At 48.8% G+C, this 27,162-nt stretch overlaps 1 protein-coding gene and 1 long non-coding RNA gene across 5 annotated transcripts in view; one reads left to right on the forward strand and one right to left on the reverse strand.

Annotated features, from left to right (window-relative positions):
• Positions 1-459: 459 nt before the first annotated feature.
• Positions 460-4,243, forward strand: LOC118351128 (uncharacterized). Its single transcript, XR_004805978.2, has 3 exons — positions 460-862; positions 953-1,152; positions 3,203-4,243. It is a non-coding gene; the product is annotated as an uncharacterized LOC118351128 (long non-coding RNA).
• The window catches only part of IGSF3 (immunoglobulin superfamily member 3), a 91,926-nt gene continuing 68,832 nt past the window's right edge, over positions 4,069-27,162 (reverse strand). For all 4 annotated transcript variants that reach the window (XM_035700457.2, XM_035700456.2, XM_035700454.2 and 1 more), the window contains 4 exons: positions 17,466-17,876; positions 12,768-13,175; positions 8,921-9,388; positions 4,069-7,184 (listed from right to left, as the gene is read on the reverse strand). In XM_035700457.2, the coding sequence (XP_035556350.1) occupies positions 6,934-7,184; positions 8,921-9,388; positions 12,768-13,175; positions 17,466-17,876 (1,538 nt within the window). In that variant the 3' untranslated portion in view covers positions 4,069-6,933. The remainder of the gene's footprint in view (positions 7,185-8,920; positions 9,389-12,767; positions 13,176-17,465; positions 17,877-27,162) is intronic.

Here is a 27,162-nt window from a genome sequence, read left to right on the forward strand (position 1 = left end):
CTCGACCCCAGAACCCCAGGATCACGACCTGCTGAAGGCAGACGCTTAACCGCGCCCCGTGGCTTATCTCGGTGCCTCGCGCTCCTCCGGCACTTTCCCTGGACGTTGGGACGTGACGGAGGCCTCGGTAGCCCGGGATGCCGCGCTCACCGCCCCCGCGAAGCTGGCCCCCGGGTGCCAGGGGAACTGCGCAGGCACCGAGGGGCTGCCAAGGCTTCCTGCAGCGCTTGGAGCAACGGCCGCAGCCGCCGGCCCCCCGCCCCGCCCCGCCCCGCCCCCCGGAGTCGCCTTCTCCTGCCAGTCACCGTCCTGGGGGAGTAGAACGAAAGCACAGGGCATTGGGGGCAACTGCTACAACGTGCCTGATTACCTGGTGCAGCCGGCCCCGCCCGTGTCACTCCGGTCCAGGCCACATTTTCGTTAAGCCTGCCCCCCCCACCCCCCCAACACTACCTTCCCCAGAGCTGGGGGTCCTAGCCTTGGGTTTCTCCCTTCTCAATTTCCTCTTTGTTTTCCTCTTCCTCCAACTCAGCTGTGGGCTTTCCTTTACGCTGAGAAGTCGGTCCAGTCGCTCCGCACCGTTGGGCCTCCCCCCAGAACCCCCCACCTCAGCTGCAACAGGCACCTGGACACACCATCCTAGTGCTTAATCTTCTTAAAAAAAAAAAAAAAAAAAAAAAGGTTTTATTTACTTATTAGAGAAAGAGCAAGAGCCGCGGAAGGGGCAGAGAGAGAAGTAGACTCCCCGCCGAGCAGGGAGCCAGAATGTGGGGCTCCAGCCCAGGACTCGGGGATCTTGACCTGGGCCCACCTCAGACGTTTAACCCACCGAACCACCCAGGCGCCCCCTAGCCTAGTGGTGGTAAGAATTCTTGATTGGCTTGTCTGTCAAATTTGTCAAAGAACTCCCAGAACCAGCTCCCCACATGCCTTCCCGTCTGTCCCCTTTCAGAGAGAAGCACGACTTGCTCCTGCCCAGCTGTGGGAGGGAAGGGAACTCTGAAGCTCTTCCAGTGAACAGGATATCCTGCTGTCCTAATAAACACCAACCTGTCAGTTGTGAAACAGAGGGGAAATTGCCATATTGTTGCTGTCATCTCCATCATCCTCAAGCCAGGATCCCCAAACTACTCAAGACATCTGAACTATACTGTAAGGATTCATTAGTTCTTAAGTCAGCCAAAAAAATCTTAAGTTATCTAGGGGCGCCTAGAGCACACAACTCTTGATCTCAGCTCAGGTCTTGATGCAGCACTGTTGAGTTCAAGCCCTGTGTTGGGCTCCATGCTGGGTGTGGAGCCTACCAAAAATAAATAAATAAATAAATAAATAAATAAATAAATAAATAAATAAATAAATAAATAACCGTAAATCCTAAAGGTATCTCTATCAGTGAAATGTGGGGGACAAACGTCATGTACCATGAAGTATCCTACCTTAAAACATCCCTACCATCTGTAGATACTGGAACGTGAGGCAGGTGCGGTGTATAGCACAAAATGGGAGAAAATCAAGTTTCTGCTCTGCCATGGGCTATTAGGAATTCAGGCCAACTGAGAAAGTTAGGATAGGGTCAAACTTTTAGACACTAGAGTGCCCCTGAATATTTTTAAACTGAGAAGTGATGTAACAGCAAACGTATGCTGAGCACTTACTAAGCCAGGCCTTGTATTAAGTGCATTACCCCCAATTAATTTAATCTTCTTGCTGTCTCTAAATTCACAAATGAGAAAACAGACACTCAGAGAAGATACGTGACTTGCCCAAGGACACATAGTAAGGAGCAAAACTGGGAGTCCAACTAAAGCTACATCCAAAGCACGACTCTTACCCCGTCATACAGAACAGGATGCAACTTTCAGATAGGCAACCATGCTGTCGTTTGGACCAGCCAGCAGGAGCGGTCAACCATCTCCAGAGCAGGGCTGGGGAAAATTTTGCCCAGTCACGTGGGGCTGAGAAGTATGCCTCAGGTCATGGTCTCCGGCCTTCGAGTAAAGAATGATTCATTAGGTCTTCTTTGGTTGGATGCTCTGCTGACCAAGACTAGCAGAACAGTGCCAGCTTTTTCATTAAGAGAAATGCTGTGCATCAAGCATTTTTTTAAAAATATTTTTTAAAGTAATCTCCACACTCAACATGGGGCTGAAACCCAGAACCCCAGGATTAAGAGTGACACATGCTACCGACTGAGCCAGCCAGCTGTCCCTTCTACAGCATTTTTAAGAGAGCTTATATGCCTAGCAGACTTCATGAATCAAAAGCGGCTTGAAAAGGTGAACCCGAGTTGGGCAATGGGCCAAAGAGGCTCTATTCATATATTGAGGACTTGCCCCCAAAAGGAGAGTGGATGTGTTTTTCATCCTCTGGCCTGTATTGAGAGCTCCAGTCTTATCTGCTTGTCACTGTAGATAATCATGAACCAGAGCTTTAGAAAGGAGGGCTCATCCAGCCTGCTCATGTGGCATAGGGCTCCTTTCTGGTATTCTGGCTCTAGTTCTTGCCAACCTTGGAACTACACCCCAGGAAACTTAAAAATCCCAGAATGAACTGAGCAAAACACGGATCCTAAACCTGCATACATGGAAACCGCCCCCTGCCTCTTGTGAAAATGTACCTTCACTTCGCTTATATAAACACTAGGGCAGATTTACACCAAAGGCATAGATGAGGAAATCTTCTTCCACAACGCTCCATTTCCCTTTTTACAATGTTTCCCTGGCAGAAAGAGAGCATTTGGGAGAAAAATTAGGCAAAAGTCATATGCAAGACTTAACATGGTACCATTCTGGATAGCCAGCCAAAAGATAAACAATCACATTTCGACTCCTGGCCAAGCCAGCAGCTGCAAGAAGTTGATAAGGATGCAGCAGAGCACAGGAAAGCACGAGTTAAAGCCTTTGAAAGGTTTGATTTCAAGAAAAGAAAGAAAGAAAGAAAGAAAAGAAAGAAAAGAAAGAAAAGAAAGAAAGAAAGAAAGAAAGAAAGAAAGAAAGAAAAAAAAAAAAGAAAGAAAGAAAGAAAGAGAAAGAAAGAAAGAAAGAAAGAAAGAAAGAAAGAAAGAAGAGAAAAGCACCTCCCTCTGCTTTTTACCCGCTGCAATTTTTTGCATATTCTGTGCAATGTAAGAATTACAGATTGGTTTTCCCTAATAACGAATCACTGCCAGGGTTTCAATCATTCTATCCTTCTCTCTTTGCAGAAGCAGAACTCCTCCGAAACATCCCAGCCTTCGAGTGGTACAGAAAACGTGGACTGGTGTGCAGTGCAGGAAGGCACAGCTCCTGCTCCGTCCGGGGTCCTGGGGAATGCTTGCTGCCAATTCCAGGGTCTGGAAAACTCTCTGTCCTTGGGGAAGGATGGTGTGGTCTTTGTTGCGGAGGCCCTCTGTGGCCAAGAAGGTGGTTCCCCGTTCCTGCTCTGTGTCTCCATCAGCCTCCTGCCCCTTCCTATCACACCTGCCTATCCTTTTTTTTTTTTTTTTTAAAGATTTTATTTATTTATTCATGAGAGACACAGTGAGAGAGGCAGAGACACAGGCAGAGGGAAAAGCACGCTCCCTGTAGGGAGCCCGATGCAGGACTAGATCTCAGGATCCTATGATCCCGTCCTGAGCCAGACGCTCGACCGCTGAGCCACCCAGGCATCCCTGTCCTGCCCTGCTCCGCTAAAAAGGAAAGCTGGTTCACAAGCTCTGCATTTTGAACCTGCCTGTTGGGCCTCCATGTGTGTGGGGTGTGCTCAGATCTGGAGGCAGCATGGCCTTGACAAGCAGTTGTGTACGTTTATTATGACTCATTTTCAGCAGATGGCAGTAAAGTGTCTTGAGAAAGATTTTTTTTTTCCTCAACATTTGTACAAAGGCACTCTTTAGGCTGGGGGCAGGGCAGGGTAATAAAGGCTGCAATCCTGGACCCTTGTGAGCCTCACAGGCCAATGCCAGAGGCAGAACTCCAAGCCCCCCCACCCCCACCCCGCCCCAGGGGGCACAGTTTCACAGAGGAGAAAGGCCAGTTAAGGAAGGGAAGAAAAAGAAATGCAGTGGGCTCCAGTAACTGTAAACAGCCATATTTTCAACATAATTTACTACAGGTCTCTGAAGTGTATATAAAACATTTTAGTGCAACATTTTACAAATAGTTTTCCTTTTAAAAAAACAAACAAAAACAGATCAACAGCTCTCTACATCATGCATGGGTAGTTTTCTTACCCTGTTTTTTTTTTTTTTTTTTTCAACAATAAACGCAGAGAAACCATTGTTTGAAAAGAATATGAAAACCTGCTATAGAGACACCCTGATGAGCGAGGGTGTGGTCATATCCATGTCCTGGAATGGGCCTAGCACAGTGTAGTTTTTTCATTAATGCAACATTGTAGCTTGCAGATAGGTCAAGAGAACAGCTGGTGTTCTTCCTCTCCTGGTCCATGGCCTAGAGTTCAGGGAGGCCATGCGCAATGAGATCTCCCAGCAGCTGGAGGGCACATTACCACTCATCTGACACCAGTTTCCATTGAAATGGCCGAGAAGGTCCTGTGATTTTCACACAAAGCTGAAAAGATCACCCTTTGATGGATACGCATCCCTCAGCCCCAGAGAAAATACATAGGGAAGAAAAAAAAAACCCAATTATTAAAATACTGGTTTCGGTTTCTTCCTTTCCAATCTCCTGCAACTGCTTCGCCTATCTAATTCCATGCATTTACCTACTTTTCTATAGCTGAGAGCCAATGCAGAGTCAATTCAAGTTGTTACACCTCCAGTTGCAGCCACCCCTCTGGAATCTTTCCTTTCATGCAGAGCAAAGTAAGCCATCTTCCCTTGTTGACTCAGGCTATCCATTGAGGGCAAATTTCCCACAGAACGTCCACATGTCGTAAATGAAGAAATAGGGCAAAGGACTGCCTTTTTCCCTCACTGCTGAGCCAGTGGACTCTGTACCTCCAGAGCGTTGATGCAGCATACGTAATAAATGGGAATGAGCATATCAGGCAACAGGGGAGATGAAGGTGGTGGTGCCTACAACACAGTCTCACTGGAGACTACTGGTATAGGGGGAGGAAAAAGAGGCAGGTCTACAAAAGCCTGTGGGTCACCTGGCTCTCCCTCAGCTGTGGCACAGCATACCCCCAAATGGATCAGCACCTGCATGGCTTCCCATGGGGTCCGTTCAGTCTCAGGAGAGACAATAAGCTCTCTGGTTAGACTTAGCTCCAGAATCCCTGGTGGCTTTTTTGAAACTGGGAATTCCCTTGGAATTTAAGATGCAAGTTCAAGAGGAAAGGAGGTGGTGGGCTCTCAGCCAGGCAAAATATAGGAGCTCCTGGGTATAAACACTTCTCCCATGGAGCGAGCACAAGGAAACACCTGTAACCCACACAACCACTGTGCCCCGGGGGAGCCAAGCATGTTGCCCCATAGTGTAAAGCAGTAGGGTGACGCTGGCCTTGTTGGGCTTAATGAGCGGGCATTCGAATGAAAAGCCACCATAACAATGAACAATCAAATCACCTAAAACCATAAACAAGATCTAAGAAGGCAAAGGGCAAAAGCCCACACAGGCATGGGATGATTCTGCACTGAGACTGGGTCATTGGAATGGGTTACAACCGGGCTGTGTCTGGACCTCTCCTGGGCAGATAATTCTCATAGCAGTAAGACACAGGGGGAGGGAAATGGTGAGTTAGAAATTGTTACCTTTGAGGAAAATCTGAAACCAGTTATTCCTCGTCTGGTCTCCAAGGTCAGGCTCTGGGAACCAACCTGTCCCACCACAGACCCTTGCAGGAACTTAGGTGGCAGCCCACCCCATGCCCATACGGTATATGGGGTAGCTGCTTTGGCCTTGGTGGTTCAGCTCAGCACTGTCCCCTTTGCAGGCTCACTGGCCACTTTCCCTTAAAAGTTTGGCAAAGCACCTTAAAATAGAAGCCCACCCACTCACAGATCAAGCTCCTACAGAACAGATCAAGCCAACAACTAGCCTTTTTCCCCTTCCTTCACAAATCATTGGCTTTGATCAGTATGAAAGTGAGTAGCTGCTAAAAGCAGCCCTCTGCCCACTTTAGCTGGCAAACGGTGAGCTGTTTGGAGCTTTTGACTTATTCTCTAACAAAGTTGTTGTTGTTGTTTTGGCAAGCTTGGGATGAAGCTATTTTTTTTCCTCCCTGACCAGCTAGTCGGGCACCATCTACTCCTAATGGGGTTATGCAGGATTTCTCCTGTACATACACAATTCTTTGAAGCAAAATTCAACACTTTTATCTTGACTACAAAGTGGTTCCAACAACTCCAGCTGAAGGAAAAGATACAAATTGGGCCCGCACGACGCATCATTTTCAAGTCTCATTAAGAAAGTAAAAAACAAAACAAAACAAAACAAACAAACAAACAAAAAAAAACGTTTGGGTGGGTTCTGATCCACAGGCAGTGTTTTCAAGTGTGCAAAAACAGTAAGTCTTGGAAGAGACTCCTTTGCTCCAGAAAGTTCATCCTTCCTTTTGCCATTGGTGGTGTATTAAGAGAAGTTCATCCGTACCGTTACGGATCCAAAAAGGGTAAAACCAAAGGGATCTAAAAAGAGTCCATTACAAAGAATGAGAATCCCTGTAACATCTACCAGAGAATACTATATAAATTGGGAGAGTAGATGTGGCATTTGGAGCTACTTGCTACATTACCAGAAACAAAAACAAGAAGCCTAACTCTGCAGGGTAAGGACAACTGCTCCAAGACGGCCAAGCAACCAAGACTGCCACCTAGAGGCAGTCTGTCTCTGTGACCCATCAGGGACTTTGAACCCTTCTCAAGTCTTGACAGTTTTCAGCGGCAGGGAAGGCGCTCCAGAGTTTGGGGGCCGCGTCTGCTGTGCGATCACAGAGCAAAAGGCAGGGAGAGTCTCAGCTCCTCCATGGCTGAGGTCCACTGGGGTCCCCTTAGTCTATGGCTCCTGGGTGGATACTGAGCACAGGAGGCTCCAGGCAAGTGGGAGAGTAGTTGAGGTGTGGTTCCTTGATCCATAACAGGGGTACCCCGTTCTTCCCATCCGAGTTCTTGCTTGAGTTCCGGCTCTTGAAGCGCACCAGCAGGATGGTGATGACGAGGATGCCGAAGATGGGGAAAGGGTAGAAGAAGACGAAGTAGAAAAGCGCGTCATTGGAGCAGATGATGGACTGCAGGGTAGAACCTGAAACAGAGGCATGACAGTGAGGGCTCTGTTCCCAGAAGACCTCACCCAGCCCACCCTGTCTTTCCCCTGATGCTGCCCAAGGGAGGGAAGAGCACCCTCCCCGATCATAGCCTCATTCTCACAGCAGTGCCTCTTCCAGTTCATAGCTGGAGACTCATTTCCCACTGGGAGCTAGTACTGCTGCTTGGAGAGCCATGTAATAAAATGTAGTTTGTTGACTGTGGGCCCAATTGCATCTAGATGGGGAAGCTGACTCCGCTTGGGTCTGTGACTCCTGCCTGGTGACATCTGACATGTCCTTTTGCACTTGCTTCTGCTCCAAATGTCCTTCTTTGGGATGTCACATATACTCTCCCTCCCAGCTTCTGAGAGCAGTTTTACCGGAAGTGATGCTTACTTGCTTAATGTTATCAGTTGAAATGCCATCACGGGCTATTTACAAATGTCCACAGTGTGTCTGTGGTTGCATAGAATTCAGTGCTACTTATTCCTGGATATGCAAGAGAATGAAACCCACCCCCTGCCCACTCCCCATACCCAGTCGAGGTCTGCTCTGGTGTAGACCTTAGCAGGGGCCCATTTTCTCTGGAAAAATAAGGCTGCTGGGTGACCTCTGTGTTCTACAAAGCTTATTAATAAATAAGGATATCCACGGTGGGCAGATAAATTGTGGTCTGAACACCCTTGCTTGTACTTTTGGGTTATTCAGTAGATTGCTGGGGGGGGGGGGGGGGGCGTGTCTGAGTAGGATATAGGCTATTCTCTACTTTCCTTTCTACTGCATAGCTGTTGCTCACTATTCTTAAGAAAATTCAACATGCACTTATTAGATTTCCAAAATATATAAAATTGCTGATAGTCACTCACTTTTGACTTACAAAGCCTCAATTTCATATGGTTCCATCTACTAAATAGGAGGTAGTCAAAGAAAAGAAAAAGCTGACAAAACTAAAAGACTCAAATCAAAATTACCTGGTAAAATGTTTTGGCTGAAACAGAAAATAAGTTACAATTTCTAGCAGATTTTGTTATTTCTGCATTTAAGCCGATTCTACTATTACAAATGCCATCTTCAGTTTGCTCGATCCCACACTTTGACAGAAGGGCAACTAAAAGAGTGCCTTGTTGGAACGAATTATTCAGGTCAGTGATTATTTCTTCCAGTCTCTGGCCACAGAGTCCCTTGATCTGATGAGAAGTCTGAGCTTGGGACCTCTCTGGAGCAGCAGCTGGTGGGGGGCAGTGCCCTGCAGCATCACTGGTCTTCCTAGACAACCATGCAAAATCCACCTAAACCTCTAAGTCGCCCTCCAAAATGCACATATGAGCCCGGAATATGGGAGGAAACAGAGCAGTGATGTGCTTGGGCTCCTTTTTTTTGTTTCCTTCTTAGGAGTCTAAAATACGCTAACTGGCTAAAGGGCAACTAGGTGGGATATTCTAGAGAGTGACACAGTAACACCTACCAATATACTTGGGTAATGAGATCTCACTAGCATAGAATCTGGTGGAACCTCAAATTGATTATGAAGATCACATGGTATGTTATCACTTTAACTCCTATCCTCAAGTGTCAACGTATGAATTGGTACATCAAAGCCGAAATGCCCATGACAGGTGGGGAAAATGCGTCTTAACCCATACTCCATGTCTGATCTTATTCTTCCAGACTATTAGAACCAACAGTTGGAACCAACAGGGACATCCTTCCCCTGTAACTTGGGAAAACTCACTTGTGTCCAGGACTCGGATGCCGATGGGGGCCGACTCCTCTTCCGTCAGCCGGTACCACTCCTTCTGAGGGCTGGGCAGCCACTCCTCCACACGGCAGGAGTAGTTGCCTGTATCCCGGGGGCTTGCCTGCAGCACTGTGAGCCGGTAGAGCAAGGGGGAGAGCCTCTGAAAGCGAAGCCTGCCCTCCCAGGGGCTGCCTTCTGGGCCAAAGACTGCATCCGGGCCCACGCTCAGCAGGGCCATCCGCTCCGTTGGGTCCTCCTCTTCTTCCTCATCCCCTTCCTCCTCCTGCTCTCCCAAGCCCAGGCCATCCCTTTCTCCTCCAGCTCTAGTCCTCAGAGAGTACCAGGCCACAGCAAAGCGGGAGTCCTGACTTGACCGAGAAACAATGCTACAGTCCAGCTGGAAAGCTGCTTTCTCGGACACTGTGGCATTGGGGACCACTGTGTCCACCTGCAGGGCAGCATCTGGGGGAGATGAAGGGCAAAAAAAGGAAGAAGAGGTGTTTTTCATTCCTTTGCTCCAAATAACCTGAATGTCCATCTCCCAACACATGATAGTCACATAGTAATATATGACACATACACAGTGAAAGGAGTAAGGGGGTGGGTGTTGTGTGCAGGGAGGTGTGGAAGAGGAGTTGAGAAAGAACACTGTGTACCCTACAAGTCACTGTATGCAGAAAAAAATGTATTTTATTCGGACCCATGTATCTGTTTATATGTGCATGAAATTTCTACAGAAAGCTGGTGCCATGGCTCCTTATGAGAAGGGCCATTTATTTTCACTGTAACCTCTTGCAGTGGCTGACATCTATCTGGAACTTCAGAATGTGACCTTAATTGGAAATAGGGCCTTTGCAGAAGTAATGGACTCCTACTGGATTTAGGGTGGGCCCCAACCCAATGCCTGGTGTCCTGATGAGAAGACAAGGGGATGCACAGAGAGAAGGATGAGTGGATACAGAGGCAGAGACTGAAGCAATGCAGCCACAAGCTAAGGGGATGCTTGGGGTCATGAGAAGCTGGAGGAGGTAAGGAAGGATTCTTCCCTAGAAGCTTTAGGGGAGCCTGGCACTGCTGACAGCTTGCTTCTAGACTTCTAGCCTCCAGAACCATCAGAGAATAAATTGTTGTTTTAAGCTACCAAGTTTGTGCTAATTTGTGATGGCAGCCCCAGGAAACTAATTCACTCCTCAGCAGCTTTTGAGCTTAAACTGTGTGTATGTGGACTGTTACCTATGCCACAGTGAATCTGAGGAGGTAAGTATTCTCCAAGGACTGAAGCCCAAGAACAGAAAACAATCCTGAAAGGGCCCCTCACCTTGAGCACAGAACCCCCCAGAAAGAGGACACAGACAGCATCCTCCCAACTGAAATGGGAGACACAAAACAGCCAGCGAGAGGTACCCAAGCAGGTGAGTCACAGTCACAGACATCACCAGGGAGCCATAATCTGTTCCTTTGTTTTGCTGCTGCCTTTCTTTTTTTTTCTTTTTCTTTTTCTTTTTTTTTTTTTGGCTCACTGAGGTAGGTACTAGAAAAATAATTCATTCCCTACCTCCTAAATGGCCTGTTTGGTTCTGTTTATGAAATGCTCATGAAAGATGCCAACACAACAGCAACAAAAGTAGTGATACCAAATCAGATTCTGCTTGGATGGAGACCAAACAGGAGCATCTCCCAAGTATTGTCCGGGTTTTCAATGAATTGGCTTAATGTTGTTCACAGGTGCACATAAAGCTGGAGGTCCCCCCACCTTTGTGGGGGCTTTGCCAAGGCCCCTCCACACTCCCCCATGGCCCATCTAGAATCTCAGTGTGCACTGCTGGTACAGGAAGGCTCAGGTTCTGGCTACAAGTGGCAGGAATGGCGCCTGGGCCAGGTTGCCATGGCAGAGAACATGCTGGAGGGCAAGGTGGCAGGCCACAGGATATCCAGTCATAGGCAACCCATACTCCTTGACTCATTGGCTTATCCTTCCAGAGAGCACGGCTGACTGTAACCTCAGAGCCATCAGAGAGAAACACTGCCAATCAAGGGGCAGTCTAGGGCAGCTTGGCCCTGCAGAGTCTGTCACACTAGTGTCCTAAAGCTCCCAGCAGCTGGCCAACAAGACGCAATGCACTCAAAATGGCAAGATGATCAGAGACCACAAGACATTTAGTTCCTCAGAGGGGCCTCTTCCCCATCAACTCTCCCTTTGTTTTCTTCTCATCTGAATGCTTACAATCTAAAGATTTGTTTATTTGAGAGAGAGTGAGAGTGAGAGCATGAGCAGAAGGGGCAGAGGGAGAGAGAAACTCCAGCAGACGTGGCACGGAGCGCAGAGCCCGACCTGGGGCTTGATCTAGCAACCCTGAGATCATGACCTGGGCTGAAACCAAGGGTCAGCGCTTAACTGACTGCATCACCTGGGTGCCCCTGATGCTTATAATTTAAGCATTTAAATTTAAATTTCCTGGCCCCTTCTAGTGCCTTGTCTGCAGTAATGACTCAATACGAGATTTTTTTTTTTAATGAAACTAATGTCCACCGGCCCACGCCCCCTCCTTCCCTTTAACACATCTAATTTGGTTGCCCATGTCTGTCCTCTTCTAGAATTGACCAAACCATGTCCCTATGCAGACTTTAGCACTATTTCCTGTTTCAAGGATAAGCCATAAAAAGAGGTTTGCCTCTGCCTCTCCCCTGTACGTTACGCTGGAATGCAGCTGGCACTCCATACGTATCTGTCTGCCCCTGAGCCCCGGGGTTGGGATGTGCAAATGGGTGGGTGTTGGGGGAGGAGAGTGTTCAGCTGCCACCGCTCTACAATTTTGCCTCAGGGGGAAGACATGCAGCAGTTTCTAGCCCCAGTAAAAAGAAAAAAAAAACAAAAGCTCATGGGAAATGAGTAACTCAATGCAGAGGTGATTTCCCGTCCAGCTTAGGCAAGACACAGAGCAGTGAGATAATGCCCCTTTCCTGTAACAAAGGGTGTATTCACTCCTGAAGCGTGTTCCATGACGCATGGGGTCAGCACAGCTGGGTCCCGCCAACAAAAGAGAGCCACTCTAGTGAGATGTGGAAATGTGACAAATGCTTCCAACAGACCACACATAGGAACACTGGGATGTGCAGAAAGCAAACAAGACAAAGCATTCCCACCGACACAGGCCACAGGTTCATTTCTGCTCCCTGTCCTCTGGGGGACTGCTGCCGTTTTGCTATGACTGGGATGAATGAGGCTGTGATGCTGCAGAGGACCAGGAGCCTGGCTCCCCTCTGCTTTCGTCTTGTGTTGAAATGCATGACCATAATTACACTGAGTGATTATGTGCATATACATACATTAGAAACAGCAACAAGGACAAGAGAGGCCACACGGAACAGTCATTGGTACCACTAATGTTATTAGAAAGTGAAAGACTGAATCTCATCTTTTTCTATTTAGGGTGTGCTACTTCTATTTAAAGCATGCGAATCGATTCTTTTCCACTGAAAATACATATGCTTAATTTTTTGAAACCACATGGCCACTGTATCAAGACTTTTGCATATCCACCACCCTCTGAATCAGAATGCACTGTTTAAAAAAAAAATATTCTCTGTTCTAAAAGAATTAATTGAAAAATGCTATTCTGGTTAAGAAACAGAATCACTCTAGGCCAAAGCCAGATGTACAATTTTCCATTTACTAGGGGGGAAAAAAGTTGAGGCAATTCTGAGTGCAGATGCAAAATATAAGTGCTCGTATATTTAGCTGCAAACACTGTATGAACACAATTTTGTGCAGCGCACAACACATGACATTTGCAGGGGGAAATACCCAAAGCAGTAGGGGCCTGGGGACATGAACACTCACCTGGCCGCATGACAGTAACAGCCATCTGCCCAGCTGTGTCTTCTGCCCGCTTGTACCACACGCCGCTGGGGCTGGGCAGCCACTCCTCCACCCGGCAGCTGTAGGTGCCACTGTCCTGCACCGCCACGTTCTGGATGAAGAGCCGGTACACGCCTGACGAAGGACTCTCCAAGTGCAGCCGCCCCTTCAGGTTGTTCTTGGCCGCCTGCTCTCCATAGTGGAAGGTGGCCTCGCGGCTCAGGAGGGCCACGGTCTCCCTCTCCGGGTGGTTGGGCTTCCACACAAACCACTCCACCACAAGCTGGGAGGCTGTGCTGGTGCGGTTTAGCACCACGCACTCCAGCTGCACCTGCTGTGTCTCCAGGACCGACAGATTCCCCTGTGCCTGGCTGAGCTTCAGGCGGCTGTCTAGAAAGGCAAGGAAAGACATACGAGCTGCAAGGAGCGACAGGTGACGGGCGTGCACGCGCAGTGTGTGCCTTCCCCACACCAAAGGGCGGAGGCACACACTCGGTTAGCAGAAACATTTCCCAGGTGTGGTGCCTGGCACGTTCAGAGCCCCTTGATCACGCATCCCGAGTGCATGGACTACAAGCAGCTCACGGTAACAGCCGTCCCCCAATTTATAGCTCATCAGTTCAGGTGCATAGGAGAGGACAAGCATGAAGTATAGATGACTCCACATCTAAATGACAGCAGCTGGAACACCTGGGTGGCTCAGCCAGTTGAGTGCCTGCCTTCGGCCCAGGGTGTGATCCTAGAGTCCTGGGATCAAGTCCCACATTGGGCTCCCTGCATGGAGCCTGCTTCTCCCTCTGCCTCTCCCTCTGTCTCTGCCTCTCTCTCTCTCTCTCTTTCTCTCATGAATAAATAAATAAATAAATAGGATCTTTAAAAAAATATAAAAATAAAAAAAATAAATGGCAGCAGCCCATGAGCATATGGCTAGGAGGGGCCAGGCAGGAAAGGGCATGATGAGACCCGCCCCCGCCCCCCTCTCCCAAATCTTGAAAATTGACAGTGTGATGGCTAGAATATGCTGGACCATCCACCACGAAAGACCTGCAGAAGCGACAGTTAAGTGTGTTCCTGAGCTGCCCTTACAAACTGCAGTTCTTACTTTGTCGGGTTCTCTCTCAAGTTGGGAACAGGACTGATCTGATTTCAGTAAAGAAAAGCCTGATACTGATGGAACCGGTGACTTGAAAACTCAGCCAGTCAGATTCTCCTCCCGAGAAAAAGTGTCACTAATGATGGCACACTCTGATGACACATCTGTAATTTCATAAAAGGTCCTGATGAGTGTATCTGGACCACGGGGATCAAAACCCTACAAAACAGTAAAAGTACAGAAGCACATGGGCAAGGATACCTCCGGAGTGACACCTGAGGAGGGGGAGGGCCATGCATGATCACTTTTTTACACCCCAAAACTGTCAGAATATTTTACCATGCAATGCAGTAAATTCTGTAATTAAAAGGTCTAAAAGAAAAAAAAAAAAAATAAAAGGTCTAAAAGAAATAAAATAACAGAAAAAAAGGGGTGCCTGGGTGGCTCAGTCAGTAAAGCCACCCACTCTAACTAGGGTGCTATTTTAGTTAAAATGAGCTAGGAACACCTCTCTGAGGAAGAATGAGATAAATGAATATCTATGGTCAACATGTTCCAGGCTGAGAACCTGCTGGTACAGGCCAGTCAGTAAAGCCACCCACTCTTGGTTTTGGCTCAGGTCATGATCTCAGGGTCATGAGATCGAGCCCCACGTCGGGCACCCCGCTCAGTGCAGAGTCTTGCTTATGATTCTCTCTCCCTCTCCCTCTGCCCCTCCTCTCATTCCCTCTCTCTGTCTCTTTCAAATAAATAAAATCTTTTAAAAATTAACAGAAAAGGTATTTTAAATAACCAGTCACCCAAAACACACATATACATATACACGTGTGTATATGTGTCTGTGTATGAAGATATTAACTCTAGTTGTCTCTGGGTTGAAAGATTATTTTCTTCCTTTTTCGTGTGTTTTCCAAAAGCTCTATAAGCATATGCTTTCTCATCAGGAAAAGGAGAGGGGTGGTATGTAGAGAAAAAGAACTAGAAGCAGGAGAAGAAGAAAAACAACAAAGAAATGAAAAAAAGTCTCCACTGAGAAGGAGGGCTGTGTTGTTTTAATCAGTGTCCTGTGAGTTTGCTGTTTATAGCGTTAGCATTCCCACAGAGATCTTACTACATGTGTTTTGACAAATACTCGTGCAGCCCTGTGCGTTGGCCCAGTTAGCTCACTGTGAGTCTGTAGTCTCAGATGGGGAAGTTCCCTCGATAAATTTAGGATCCACCGAGAATCTTTTAGTTTCTGTACAAACAAGCAAAGGCAAAGGATGAATGGTGCCCAAGGGGGGAACTCGAGGTGGGCAGGGGATCCTGTGCTTCTTGCAGAGAAAGTGACCAAAACCGAAAACAGACAGGAAGAAACAGAAACCTAAAAGAACATCTGTGAGCCAAATGACAAGTGTCCGCGTTCAAAAGCCCCGAGGACTGGCCTGAGGTTTCTGGAAAAACCAAGAGGGAACAGACAGACCAGAGCTTCCCTCACAGTGTGCGCCAGCAGAAAGGGGTCACAAAGGTGTCATCGAAAGGCACCAAGAGGGATCCCTGGGTGGCGCAGCGGTTTGGCGCCTGCCTTTGGCCCAGGGCGCGATCCTGGAGACCCGGGATCGAATCCCACGTCGGGCTCCCGGTGCATGGAGCCTGCTTCTCCCTCTGCCTGTGTCTCTGTGCCTCTCTCTCTCTCTCTGTGACTATCATAAATAAATAAAAAAAAAAAAAAAAAAAAAAGAAAGGCACCAAGAGTCCTGCACTGGGGCAGTCTTAGCAACACAGCACCCCGAGGGAAAAGAGGGGACCAGCCCCACTGCAATCAGCATGGGCCAGGCCACATCCAGGCCTCTGCACCTGGTACCACATGCTGTCTGAACCAGTATTTACTGAGGCCTCCTGGGAGACATGCTGTGCAAACACAAAGGTGAAAAATATATATACACACATTTATTTCTATACATAATATCTGATAATAAATGCGTTTCCATAAATACAAATAAGCAGTTTGTAGTTACATATGCAGAGGTAAATAAACAGAATGCCAGGTGGGGATGTATGCTACACAGGGGACAGGGAAGAGGGTACAGGGTAACTAGGGTGCTATTTTAGTTAAAATGAGCTAGGAACACCTCTCTGAGGAAGAATGAGATAAATGAATATCCATGGTCAACATGTTCCAGGCTCAGAGAACAATAAGTACAAAGGTCCTGGGGTGTTCGAGGAGAGCAGCCATTCATTCCTCATTCAGTCAGTATTTATTCAGGGTACCATATCAGTGGCTGAAAATACAAAGACACAGCCCTGTCCTCAAAGTACTTAAAGTAGAGTGGAAATGAAATGCAAACATAGAATTGTTACACTTGGTGTTTTATAAGGAAAAAGGAGCCTCTGGTGATGTGGGAGAAAGCAGGGAAGGCTTCCTGGAGGTGGTGCTGAGTGAGGTCTTGGGGATGTAGAGAAGATAGGGGAGAAGCAGAAGGAGTGAGGCATTCCAGGCAGAGAGGACAACAAAAATGAAGGCATGGAGATGAGACTTGAGGTGGCAACATAGCACCCGGGCCCATCAGGAAGGACAGGCAGCCTGGTTGTTTATACTGCAGGCTAAGCAGGAATGAGGGATGGAGAGGGAGCTTAAGGCCACATTGTGGGGGGAGTTCATAGAACTAGAGCTCTTAACAAGAAAAGGGAGAGTGACATGGAAAAGATAGGACCTGGGGCACCTGGGTGGCTCAGTGGCTGAGCGTCCGCCTTCAGCTCAGGGCGTGATCCCGGGGTCCAGGGATCAAGTCCCACACTGGGCTCCCTGCAAGGAGCCTGCTTCTCCCTCTGCCTGTGTCTCTGCCTCTTTCTGCATGTCTCTCATGAATAAATAAAATCTTACAAAATATGTATATATATGACCCAAACTTCTTCTGGGTTGTTCCAGGAGCAAATGTAGAATCTGGAGGGGAATTACATGGAGGGGATTTTTCAACAAGTAGGACTGCCCTGTGGTGGATGGAACAGAATGGGGTCCTGTGGAGGTAGGAAGTGCTCCCTCCCCCTGAAACATTCCAGCAGAAGTCAGGGGCCATCCCTGGTCCGTCTGGCAGCAGAATGAGGGCTGCACCCACAGGCTCTGAGTGGGCAGGTGGTGGTGGGGGAGGGTCAACTTTGGAAACAGGAAAGGCTACTCCCTGGGCTGAAACGGGTGATAAGGAAGAAAGGGGAAGCAGAGGAGGGAGACCAGAAAGCACCTTTCAGACGAGAACGCTGGGTATGGAGCTGGCACCAGCCCGAGATGTGGGGTGCCACCTGCAAACCCAGGAGAAGATCCAGGTGCCGCCGGGGACCCTGCCGCGCCGCCTCCCGCTCAGCACGGCCGCCCCTTGGGCTTCTGCCTGGTGAGAAAGATGCTGCCCCTAACAGCAGAGTCGAGGGTGCTTTCCTGAGGTTGTCCTCGGCACCAGAATGCACCGCAGCCAAAGCCAGCCAAAGCCGTGCTAGGACCCCGGCCTGTGCGCCTGCCCCCACCCCCAGCCCTGGCCCGGCAGAGCCCGCCACCCCCACGCCGTCTCTCTGCGCTAAGCCCACTGGCCCAGGACGGCTCCACCCTGTGTCCTCACCTGGCTGCTTCACAGTGACTTCTGTGCGCCCTGAAACCTCCTCGGCCAGCTTGTACCACGCATAGTTGGGGCTCAGCAGCCACTCCTCCACGTGGCAGTAGTAGCTGCCGCTGTCACTGACCTCGGCTCTCTGCACGGTGAGGCTGAACAGGCCCCCGGACACATGCCTCTCGAACTGGAGCCTGGGCCGCAGGCCCTCGTCCTCGGCGTAGGTGCCAAACTCGAAGGCGGAGCTGTGGGTGGTCTTCAGGATGAGCTTGCCGTCGGCGTCCGAGGGCTTATGCACGTACCAAAGCACCGCAAAGTGGGAGTTCGGGCTGGTCTGGGACTTGACGGAGCAGTTCAGCTGGATGGGCCTGTTCTCCACCAGGGTGAGGGTCCTCTTGGATTTGCTCACCTGCAGCTTTGTCACTGCAGAGGAAAGAGGGCCACTTGAGCAGAATGGCTGCCACCTGCCCCCTTGGGCATATGCCAGTCCCCGACCTCCCCTGCAGCCTCCAGCCTCCAGCTCCAGGAGGACAGGCCTCCTCTGAAGTGGGGATCGGTGTGAGGGAGGTGGTGTAGAGCCGGCCTCACCCCAACCTCCCTCCACCTGCCTCACCCCTCACTCAGTCTCCCGCCTGCTCTCCTCATGTCACGTGGCCTCCAGGGGACTTTGCTAGAAAACTCAGATCTTCCCAATCGTTTCCCTGCTTAGAAACTTTAATGGTTCCCAACTGCTTATGGTTTATGGAGAAAAAAAATTCCTTTCACACTACAAAGTCCCTCCAGGGTCTGGCTCTCACCCAGATGTCCTGGTTTATCTCCAGGACTCACCCCACAAGCCCCCCACCCCGACTCCAGCATCTCTGCACCTCCTCCCTGAGCTCTGGTTGCTGTTCAGCTGACTTCTCTGCCTGGCGTCCTCCACCATCTCCCCTCTGGCCCTTCTGTGCACTCGTCCCTCCACCCCCGTCCTTCCTTCCCATCCTACTGGGCCAGAAGCCCCCTGTCAGCACTGGCATCAGCCCTCTCTAAGTATCTTCCATATCTTGCAACTGTTTTTCCTTAGTCTCTCCTCCACCCTAGTCTGTGAGCGCTCTGAGGGTAGAAGTCAACCTTTGCTCTTGTACTCCACAAACATTTCAAGTGTGGCCCCACCGATGCTAAGTGCTAGGGACACCCTGAATAACAACACCGTCGTGCCTAGTGGAGGTTCTCATTGTTGCACCCCTGGAGCCTGGCACAGTGCCTGAGCTGCAGAAAGTGCTTGATCAGTGTCTGCTGTGATACATGGGGGAGAGTATGCCAGTATGTAGCCCGTAGTTAGAGGATTGCTGGGGTGATCTTCCTGAGGGCAGAGAGTGGGAGGAGGCTGAGAAGAAAGTGGCGAGCAACAGGACAGAACAGAGCTAACTCCAGGGTCCTTCCCCTGGCCGCCCTGCTCCAAAATCAGAAGGGAGGGCAGACTGCAGAGTGCCACCCTACCTGCTAATTAATGACAATGCTCACCTTTAAGGAGGCAAGAAGCCAAGGTCTAAGGAAATATATCTTATGAAGGTAACCTGGGATCAAACCCACTTCATCCTTATTATACTTGGCACTGCTTCTCCCTCCCCACCAATCTCCCCTTACTGAAAAAGTTTAAAGAAAGGAAAAAGACGCAGCTCTGAGTTCCTCCTAGGGAGCTAATAGTGAAAGCAGCTTTGCACACTCCAACTCTATGAATGAATAACTCATTAGTGAATCAGGGGACACTCTTCACCAAAGGACTGCCGACTTCACATTCTCACAGGCCTTCTCAAACCATCAAGAACACAATACGAGGGGTGCCTAGGTGGCTGTTGGTAGAGCATCTGACTCTTGGTTTCGGCTCAGGTCATGATATCTGGGGCATGAGATGAAACCCAGCGTAGAGCCCTGGGCTTGGAGTCTGCTTAAGATTCTCTCTCTTTCTCTCCCTCTGCCCCTCCCTCAGCCCTTCACCTTCTCTAAAAAGAAGAGGAAAAAAAGAAAAAAAAAAAGTAACACACCAATATGAGAGTATGAGAGCAATCCTCCGTCCCATGCCCCACCCTTCTTTTCATCTGTTGTTGTGAACAAGCCCAGTCTCCTGCGTTCTCCCTTCTTCAAAAACACAAAGTCCTCCAGGGCACACTGGGAATCCAGGGCACGGTTTACCAGTAAGCTTCCAAGCTCTGCAAACTAGATGCATATTAGCTTGCCAGTCGACTTTTCAGATCGGATTCCTACAATACTTGAAAACAACCAGCTCCCTTTTCATTCCTTTCCAACCCAATTCACCGCATGCAAATGATATCTATATCAGCACAAATGATACCACCTGAATTATCTGGTTCTTGTCCAAAAACCTGGGTTGTTCAGTGTAGAGTAGAAAGAGCTTTAAAATGTATTATTAATTGGGGCCAGATTATTTTTGCAACTGTTACTAAGGAAACCTCAATTGCTATAGTAACTGCATATGTTAAACTGAAATCCTATGACTAAGCCTCAATTCAGTCACATGGTCTGAGTACAAGAATCCAAGGAAGAGAGATGTTTCAAAGCATTTCCATTTTTCTTTCCTTCCCATGTCAAAATATTGTGAAGTATTGAAAAGCTTAAAAGAGAGGCATTTTTGAAATTTGGTGCACGCCTGACAGGTGGGCAAGGGGTCAGCTCCTATTCTACATCTCAAGGGCAAGAAGGGCCTTCCCTTGAAGTGCAGGACAGCCAGCAGCCCCCCGTGCCTAATTAGGAAGATCTCAAGAGTCCTGTCCCGATACTGCCCTGGGCGGTGGGCAGCCTGCCTGCACCATCCTCGTCTGCAGAGGAAGGGGGGCCCAGCCCACTTAAGGACCGTAGAAATTTTCATCTGCCTGATGACAAAACCTCAAAGGAGTGTTGTGTAGGCTAAATGCAATGGTCTATGGAGAGAGTTTAGCACAGAACCCAGGAGAACATAAACGTCCAATATGTATTCACTATTTCCATTTCTTTTGGGGTCTCTGGGTTTGGCCCACGTTCAAAGCTCCACATGAGATCCAGAACTGGCAAACCAAGTGGCAAACATGCTACTAAGAGTGTGGCCCCGGGACAAGCAGCAGCATCATGGGTGTCACCTGGGAACTTGCTAGAAATATAGACTCCCAGACCCACCCCTCACAACCTGCTGACTCAGAATCTGCCTCCAACAGGATCCCTGGGTAACTCAGGTACCCCTTAAAGCCTGAGAATCCCTGGGGCCCTATGAGTGAAGTAATATTTAGGGAGGGCAATGGCACACAGGTGAAAGGAAAGCTGTTAGGGGACAGAAGCTTGGTTAATCCCCAACAGTGAGTCAGCAGGAGGAAGGGGCAGGAAGAGAGGCTGTGGAGAGAGGCCCTCCGGCTTTGGCTCCACCTGTGCTGCCTCCTGCCTCGGGATAGGGTGGGGGGCATCTCAGGCTCCCAGGCCTGTGTCCTGTTTGAGAGGAGGGCTCTTTCCTTCTGCATCTGAAGGGTTCCATTCCTAGGCCTCTCGTGGAGTGGAATCGTGTGTCCTGCATTCTGGGAGAGGCTGCTGTGTTACAACAAGGACAGGGTGGTGGACAGTGAGAGGCATCTGGAGGAATTCAGCAGCAGGGAGGAGCCGTGGCTTCACTGGCCACCTATCCATCCAGGGGACTCTGCTTTGTGGGTGTGCCCCTCACACAGAACTCCTTTCTTCCACCAGTGAAGTTCTTTTACACCCTGCTAGAGCTCTTCCAGGCTGCCTCACATTTTGATTTTTAATTTTTTTAAAAGATTGTATTTATTTATTCATGAGAGACACACAGAGAGGCAGAGGGAGAAGCAGGCTCCATGTGGGGAGCCCGATGTGGGACTCCATCCCAGGACCCCTGGGATCACACCCTGAGCCAAAGGCAGATGCTCAACCACTGAGCTAACCAGGCGTCCCGAGGTTAATTTTTTGAAGGCCTTTTCTTTCCTACTAAATTATAAGCACCTGATGGGCAGGGACTGAGACCCAACCATTCGCCAAACAAATTAATAAATGGATGAATTGAAGAAATAGGTGATTGGTCTTTTCTTGGAGGTATGGGAATATATAAGGGAAAAGTATTTAATCCTGACTGTGACAGGAGGCACGGCACGCTTGAAAAAGCATGTGACGTCTGAGCTCAGCCCTGAGAACCAAGTGGGTAGGTGTTGCCCAGGCACGGGAGCGAGAGAAAGGGCATTCAAGAAAGAAAGGACAGGTGAGCAAAGGTGGCACATTCGGAGAAAACCAAGTGGTCAGGGTGGCAGATAGAGTCAGAGGTCAGCCTCCACCGCCGGACTGCCCAGAGCGTGGACCAGACCCTGCCTACTCGAGGCTCTCAGGGGGCCTGTCTGTGGCCCTCAGGCATCAGCATCACCCAGGGACTTGCTGAGACCACTACATCCCAAAGAGACCTGCAGTTTGACGAGCCCCCAGCTAAGTCTGAGGGGTACTAAGCTTGAGAAGCCACAGGTGCTGTGGTGAGGTGGCCGTGGGCCACGGGAGACAGCACTTTCTGTGCGGGGGCTGAGCAAAGGCCAGAGGAAGCAGGTGAGGAGATTTGGGGCAGTGAGTGAAAGTGAGAGTGAGAGAGAGAGAGAGAGAGAGAGAGAGAGAAGACTGTTCTTTCTTAAAGACATGTGACAGTGATCAGAAAAGTGAGGCATGGAGGGGGCCAGTGGCAGGGCAGCAGGCATCTGTCAAGTTGAGGGAAGCAAGTCTGCCAGGAAGGGAAAGCTACGGGGGAAGAATGAATGAAGGAGGGTGCATGTGAGTATGTGCGTCCCACCCCCTCTCAGAGAAGGAGAAAGCAAAGGTACCTGTCAGCCAAGCAGTTACTACACAGTACAGTTCCTGCATCCTAAGAGCCCCCCTCTTCTCTCTCCCCTTGGTCATGCCCTGTCTGAGCCCCTAGAATCCCTGCCCAACCTTACACTCAGCCTGCACTGGAGCTTCCTGGCCGCAGGCCCCCGCAGGGAAAGCGTCCTAAGCCCACCAACAGGAGCTTGTTGCTGCCAGCTTAGGGCCCGTGGTGGCTCCCCAGGACAACAATTTTCAACAGGGCAGTGATGCCCCAAGAGATATCAGGGAAATCTGTGGGCAGGTCTTTCCTTGTCACATTGATTGGGTGAGGGGTGAGGGGCAGGGGCAAATGTTTAATGGACTAAAGCCAGCGTTTGATGCCAACCCGTGTCTGGGACAGCTCCATCAACACACCTCTGCTTCATGTCTTGCATGACTTTCAAATGACATTCATACGGGTGAAAACGCTGTCCCTGAGCCTGGAACCAACTTTCGTTTTACCATCACCACTATATATATATATATATATTTTTTTTTTTTGCATGGTTTTAACATATGCTAGGTAAATGAAGGGAGGGAGGTTTTCCTTTATATTGTTCAGCATTGCTGCAAGAGTAACTCAGGATTTCGGAAACCCCGTCAGGGCAGCAGCACTGCTGGGGCTGACAGGCCTGACAGTCGGTTGGTCGGTCAGTTTTTCTAGGGACAGAGAAGCAGTGCGCCTGCCCAGGGTAGCTGCCCCTGACCATGGATATGTTACAATACATCATTTTATTACAAACCACTTTTTTAAAAAACAATCATCCTTTATTCCATAATTAGTGCACTGTAACAAATTTTAAAGATTATGTCAGTAGGAATGTTATACTGTCTAGGAATTTCATTTTAATAGCAATAAAGGGACTCTTCTAAATTGTTATAAAAGGATTATACGATCCAAGCATGATTAGAACTCCTGATTGCTTAGAATGTTCTTATTTAATACACTTATAGATAACTTTCTATGTGCTGAGCACTATTCTAAGCACTTCATAAACATTAACTATTTGCTCCCCACCAGATCTAGGAAATAAGTATTCTTATTCCCAATTTTATAGAAATGGGCCAAGGTCACACTGCTAATAAATAGTAGAGCCAAGGATCAAGTCCAGGCTGCTAGTCTGTCCTTGCTTTTAAGCATAGGACATAGTGCATATGATGACCCTCCGTGCTTCGGTGTATAACCAGGGGCTCCTTTGGCCCTTGCCAACATACCTGGGGCCAGACCCCTCCTTGACCCCATGCTTCAGTCATATCAAAGCATGTATGCTGCTTCCTTCCTCCATAATGTTCTTCGCACACTCTGTTCCGAGCCTGAGATGTCCCACTGCCCACCCCCAAAACAAGCTGATTCCTTCCTAATGCCTACCGCCCGTACCCCAGGCCGGCTCTCCCACCACCTTGTGACTCTTCCCTGTGCTCCCTCTGCCCAGGAACTGGGACACACCTATTTCTGCAGCTGCGGCACCCAGCATGGAAACAGGCACACAGTAGGTGCTCAAACGTGCTTGCACGAGGCAGTGGGAGGGAAGAGCGAAGAGAAAGTAGCAAAAGTTTGGAAGTGGAAACAGCTACTCAGGAGTAACCCAGACGTGCCCTGTCTGCAGACAGAGCAGTGACCCTTATGCAGGGAGTGTGAGCAGGTGCACCTGGCGTCACCATGACAACGAAGCCTGAGGAGTTGGGGGCGGGCTGGGGACTCCCCTAGGGCTCTGGCACTCCTGCTCCCTGTCTCTGAGCACCGAGCGCAAGAAGCCTTTTGCACACAGCATGCGAGGAGAACCCCAGGTTCTCCTAGAAGTAGGGGCCAGTCCCACTAGGGATGAGGCAGCCTGTCACTTGCCAGACTGTGACAAGGGCAGCCACTGCTCACATGCCCTGGACCCATGCAAGTCAAAGAAAAAGCGCTCAGCTCTCCCCATCTGCCAGGTCAGCAATAAGAAATTGGAGAAAACGGATTTGGCAGCATCCAGAGGGTATTAAATATTCATCCTGACTACCCATCAGTAAAATCCCAGCAGAATACACCCACTGACAAGTCGGCTTTCTACACCGGAGGCTGTCCTCTTGGAAGCTTGTTTATTGCTTTGTCAATTTGAATGTGCAATATTTAATAGCCAGACCAAGAGAGGGTCATAAACATTTGGAAAATGAGTGCTGACATTTCCCTTATTGCTTCTGTATTTAGGGATATGTAATTGGAGGGTGTTTTTGGTGCTAGAGAAAATCAGAAGGAAGCAAAGCCCTGCTTCAAAAAAAATTTTTTTTTCCTGCTTTAAAATTAAGAGAGAAAAGAATTGATTACAAGGGAAGGATCGAATATGTTGAACTGGCTTAAAGTCTTGCCTAACCTAAATGCCCCGTGGGGGTCACACACTATGATCAATGGGAGTCAGGCTGAGCTAAATCAACAAAATGGGAGTGATGGCATTCCTGGAAGATTTCCTTGGGGACCAGCAGATGGAACAGGAAGTAGGTAAAAGAAAAAAAAAAAAAATGGTCGATAATAGATCCACAATCGATCGTGCCATCCAGCCAGAGATTTTAATGAATCAGATACCTGTGATGTGGTCAGGCCATCAGGTGGCCCTGGCAAGAACCGATCTGGGGCACAGATCACACAGAGCCCTTTTGGAGCAGAAGACATGACCAGTGTAAGGCTGATAAATGGACCCGCATGGGAGAGCCAACAGTCCCTGGGTTTCTCTTCGATTCTTTGGAATAAGAATATTTGACAAAATATTCTTCCTTTTTTTTTAAGGTTTTATTTATTTATTCATGAGAATACACAGAGAGGAGAGAGAGAGGCAGAGACACAGGCAGAGGGAGAAGCAGGCTGCGTGCAGGGAGCCCGACGTGGGACTCGATCCTCGGTCTCCAGGATCACACCCTGGGCTGCAGGCGGCGTAAACCACTGAGCCACCTGGGTTGCCCTTGACAAAGTATTCTTAAAGGAGTGGAGGGAGCAGTTGGCAGGGGACGCTCCTATGGAAAGCCCCAGAGCGGGGATAAGCAGCCATGTTTTGAGGCAAGGAATGGAGGGAGAGTACAAAGAAGAGAAGCCAGCACTGGTTTGGAGTCTAGTATCCCCAAGTTTTAGGAGCCATCTTGTGGCAGAAGTTTGAAGAAACGGGAGTTAGAGGAGGCATAAATTAAACTCCTACACCATCAGGACTCTATGACTCCCTCGTGACCCCAACTTGAAAAAAAAAAAATTTAACTATTTGCTTATGAGTGTCAGGAAATCAAGGATGGTAAACCAGAGACAAAAGTACCTGATACAAAAGAGGATTCCTGAGAAGAAAATAATAATAATCGTCTAGAAAATATGTAATGTAATAAAATTAAGAGCTTGGATTCTGGAGCCAGACTGCCTTTCTGGATTTGAATCTTGCTTCTGCCACTTATTATGCATCACTGGATCATTTATTTGCCCTCTGTGTCAGCATCCTCACCTATAAAATGGGTGAGACATGGTATCTCAAGAGCCAAGTAAGCTATTGTGTATGTTGTGTATTCGGGATGGTGACGGACACACAAGAAGTGCTCAAGAAACATCAGCTGCTGTCGTTGTTACTGTTCTTACTACTATAACCACCTGTGCTGAGACTCCTCCATGCCATCTACACAAAGAAACTCCTACAAATGAGGCTGTTAGCTGAAGGCAGAAAGCACGATCTCTGACTATGTGGGCTTAGAGAAAGTCAAAGCCCCCCTTTTATCCAGCACCACTGCTTTTGAACACAGCACACGTGGGTTCAAATCCTGATCTCCCCTTCGCCACTTACTGTGACGTCAGCAGATCAGAACCTCTGTGGGCCTCAGTTACTTCATTTATAAAGTGGGAGAGGGTAATGGGCGAGGGCGACATGAGATCACACAGGCCAGGTGTCCGACATGGTCAGTGCTCTGGTATTTTCCACTTCTAATTTCCCCCACCAAGAACACATAGTACCAACCAGAGTGTGGGAGGGGAAAAAGTAAAAACGTAGGGGAGGCTCTTTGGGGAAGACGAAGTGCTAACTGCATAAATATTTATTTTTTTTAAAGATTTTATTTATTCATAAGAGACACAGAGAGAGAGGCAAAGACACAGGCAGAGGGAGAAGCAGGCTCCTCGTAGGGAGCCTGATGCAGGACTTGATCCCAGGATCCTGGGGTCACACCCTGGGCCAAAGGCAGATGCTCAACTGCTGAGCCACCCAGGCGTCCCAATAACACCATAAATTAATCAGAATCCAACTAACTTGAACCTTTGATGAGCTACTTCCTTAGCCTTCCCTTAGGTGTTTCAGCTTTAGATTCCAAAGAGGGACAGAAACAAGCAAGTATCAAGAATTGATTCAAAAAGGCAATGTCAGGCAAGGTCCTGGGGTCAGCAGTAAGCCTGCCTTCTACAACTCCAGAACCACGTGATGGACACTGTGGCTGACGACGCCGACCTCGAGGGCTAGAGGAGACCACAAAATGCGCAATTACAATCAGAATGTCCCAGTCAGTGAGGCAGGCAAGTGTGTCCCTCGGCATTTCCACGAAAGGGGTCACACAAAATGGGGTCTCTGCTTAACCCTCCATTAACCCAAAAATCCACTTAAGCAGCACAGCATCTTCTCTGAGCTTCTGTTGCCCAGGCTGAGGCTCTAATTGGCCAAGGGACCCCTTTCGATCATTTAGACAATCTGCTTGTTCCAAACTCTGGAACAGAACAGGGCTTTTATGGGGTTAGAAGAGGCCAAGGGTAAACTCAGACAATCCCACTGGGTAACCACCCTGTAAACCACATGCAACGTGATGGAACAGGCCAGGTTGGGCACTAACCACGGCTGTGAGGGGCAGAAAATTCCTCTTTGCAGGG

Source organism: Canis lupus, chromosome 17, assembly GCF_003254725.2.
Source record: "Canis lupus dingo isolate Sandy chromosome 17, ASM325472v2, whole genome shotgun sequence".
NCBI classification, from domain to species: Eukaryota; Metazoa; Chordata; class Mammalia; order Carnivora; family Canidae; genus Canis; species Canis lupus.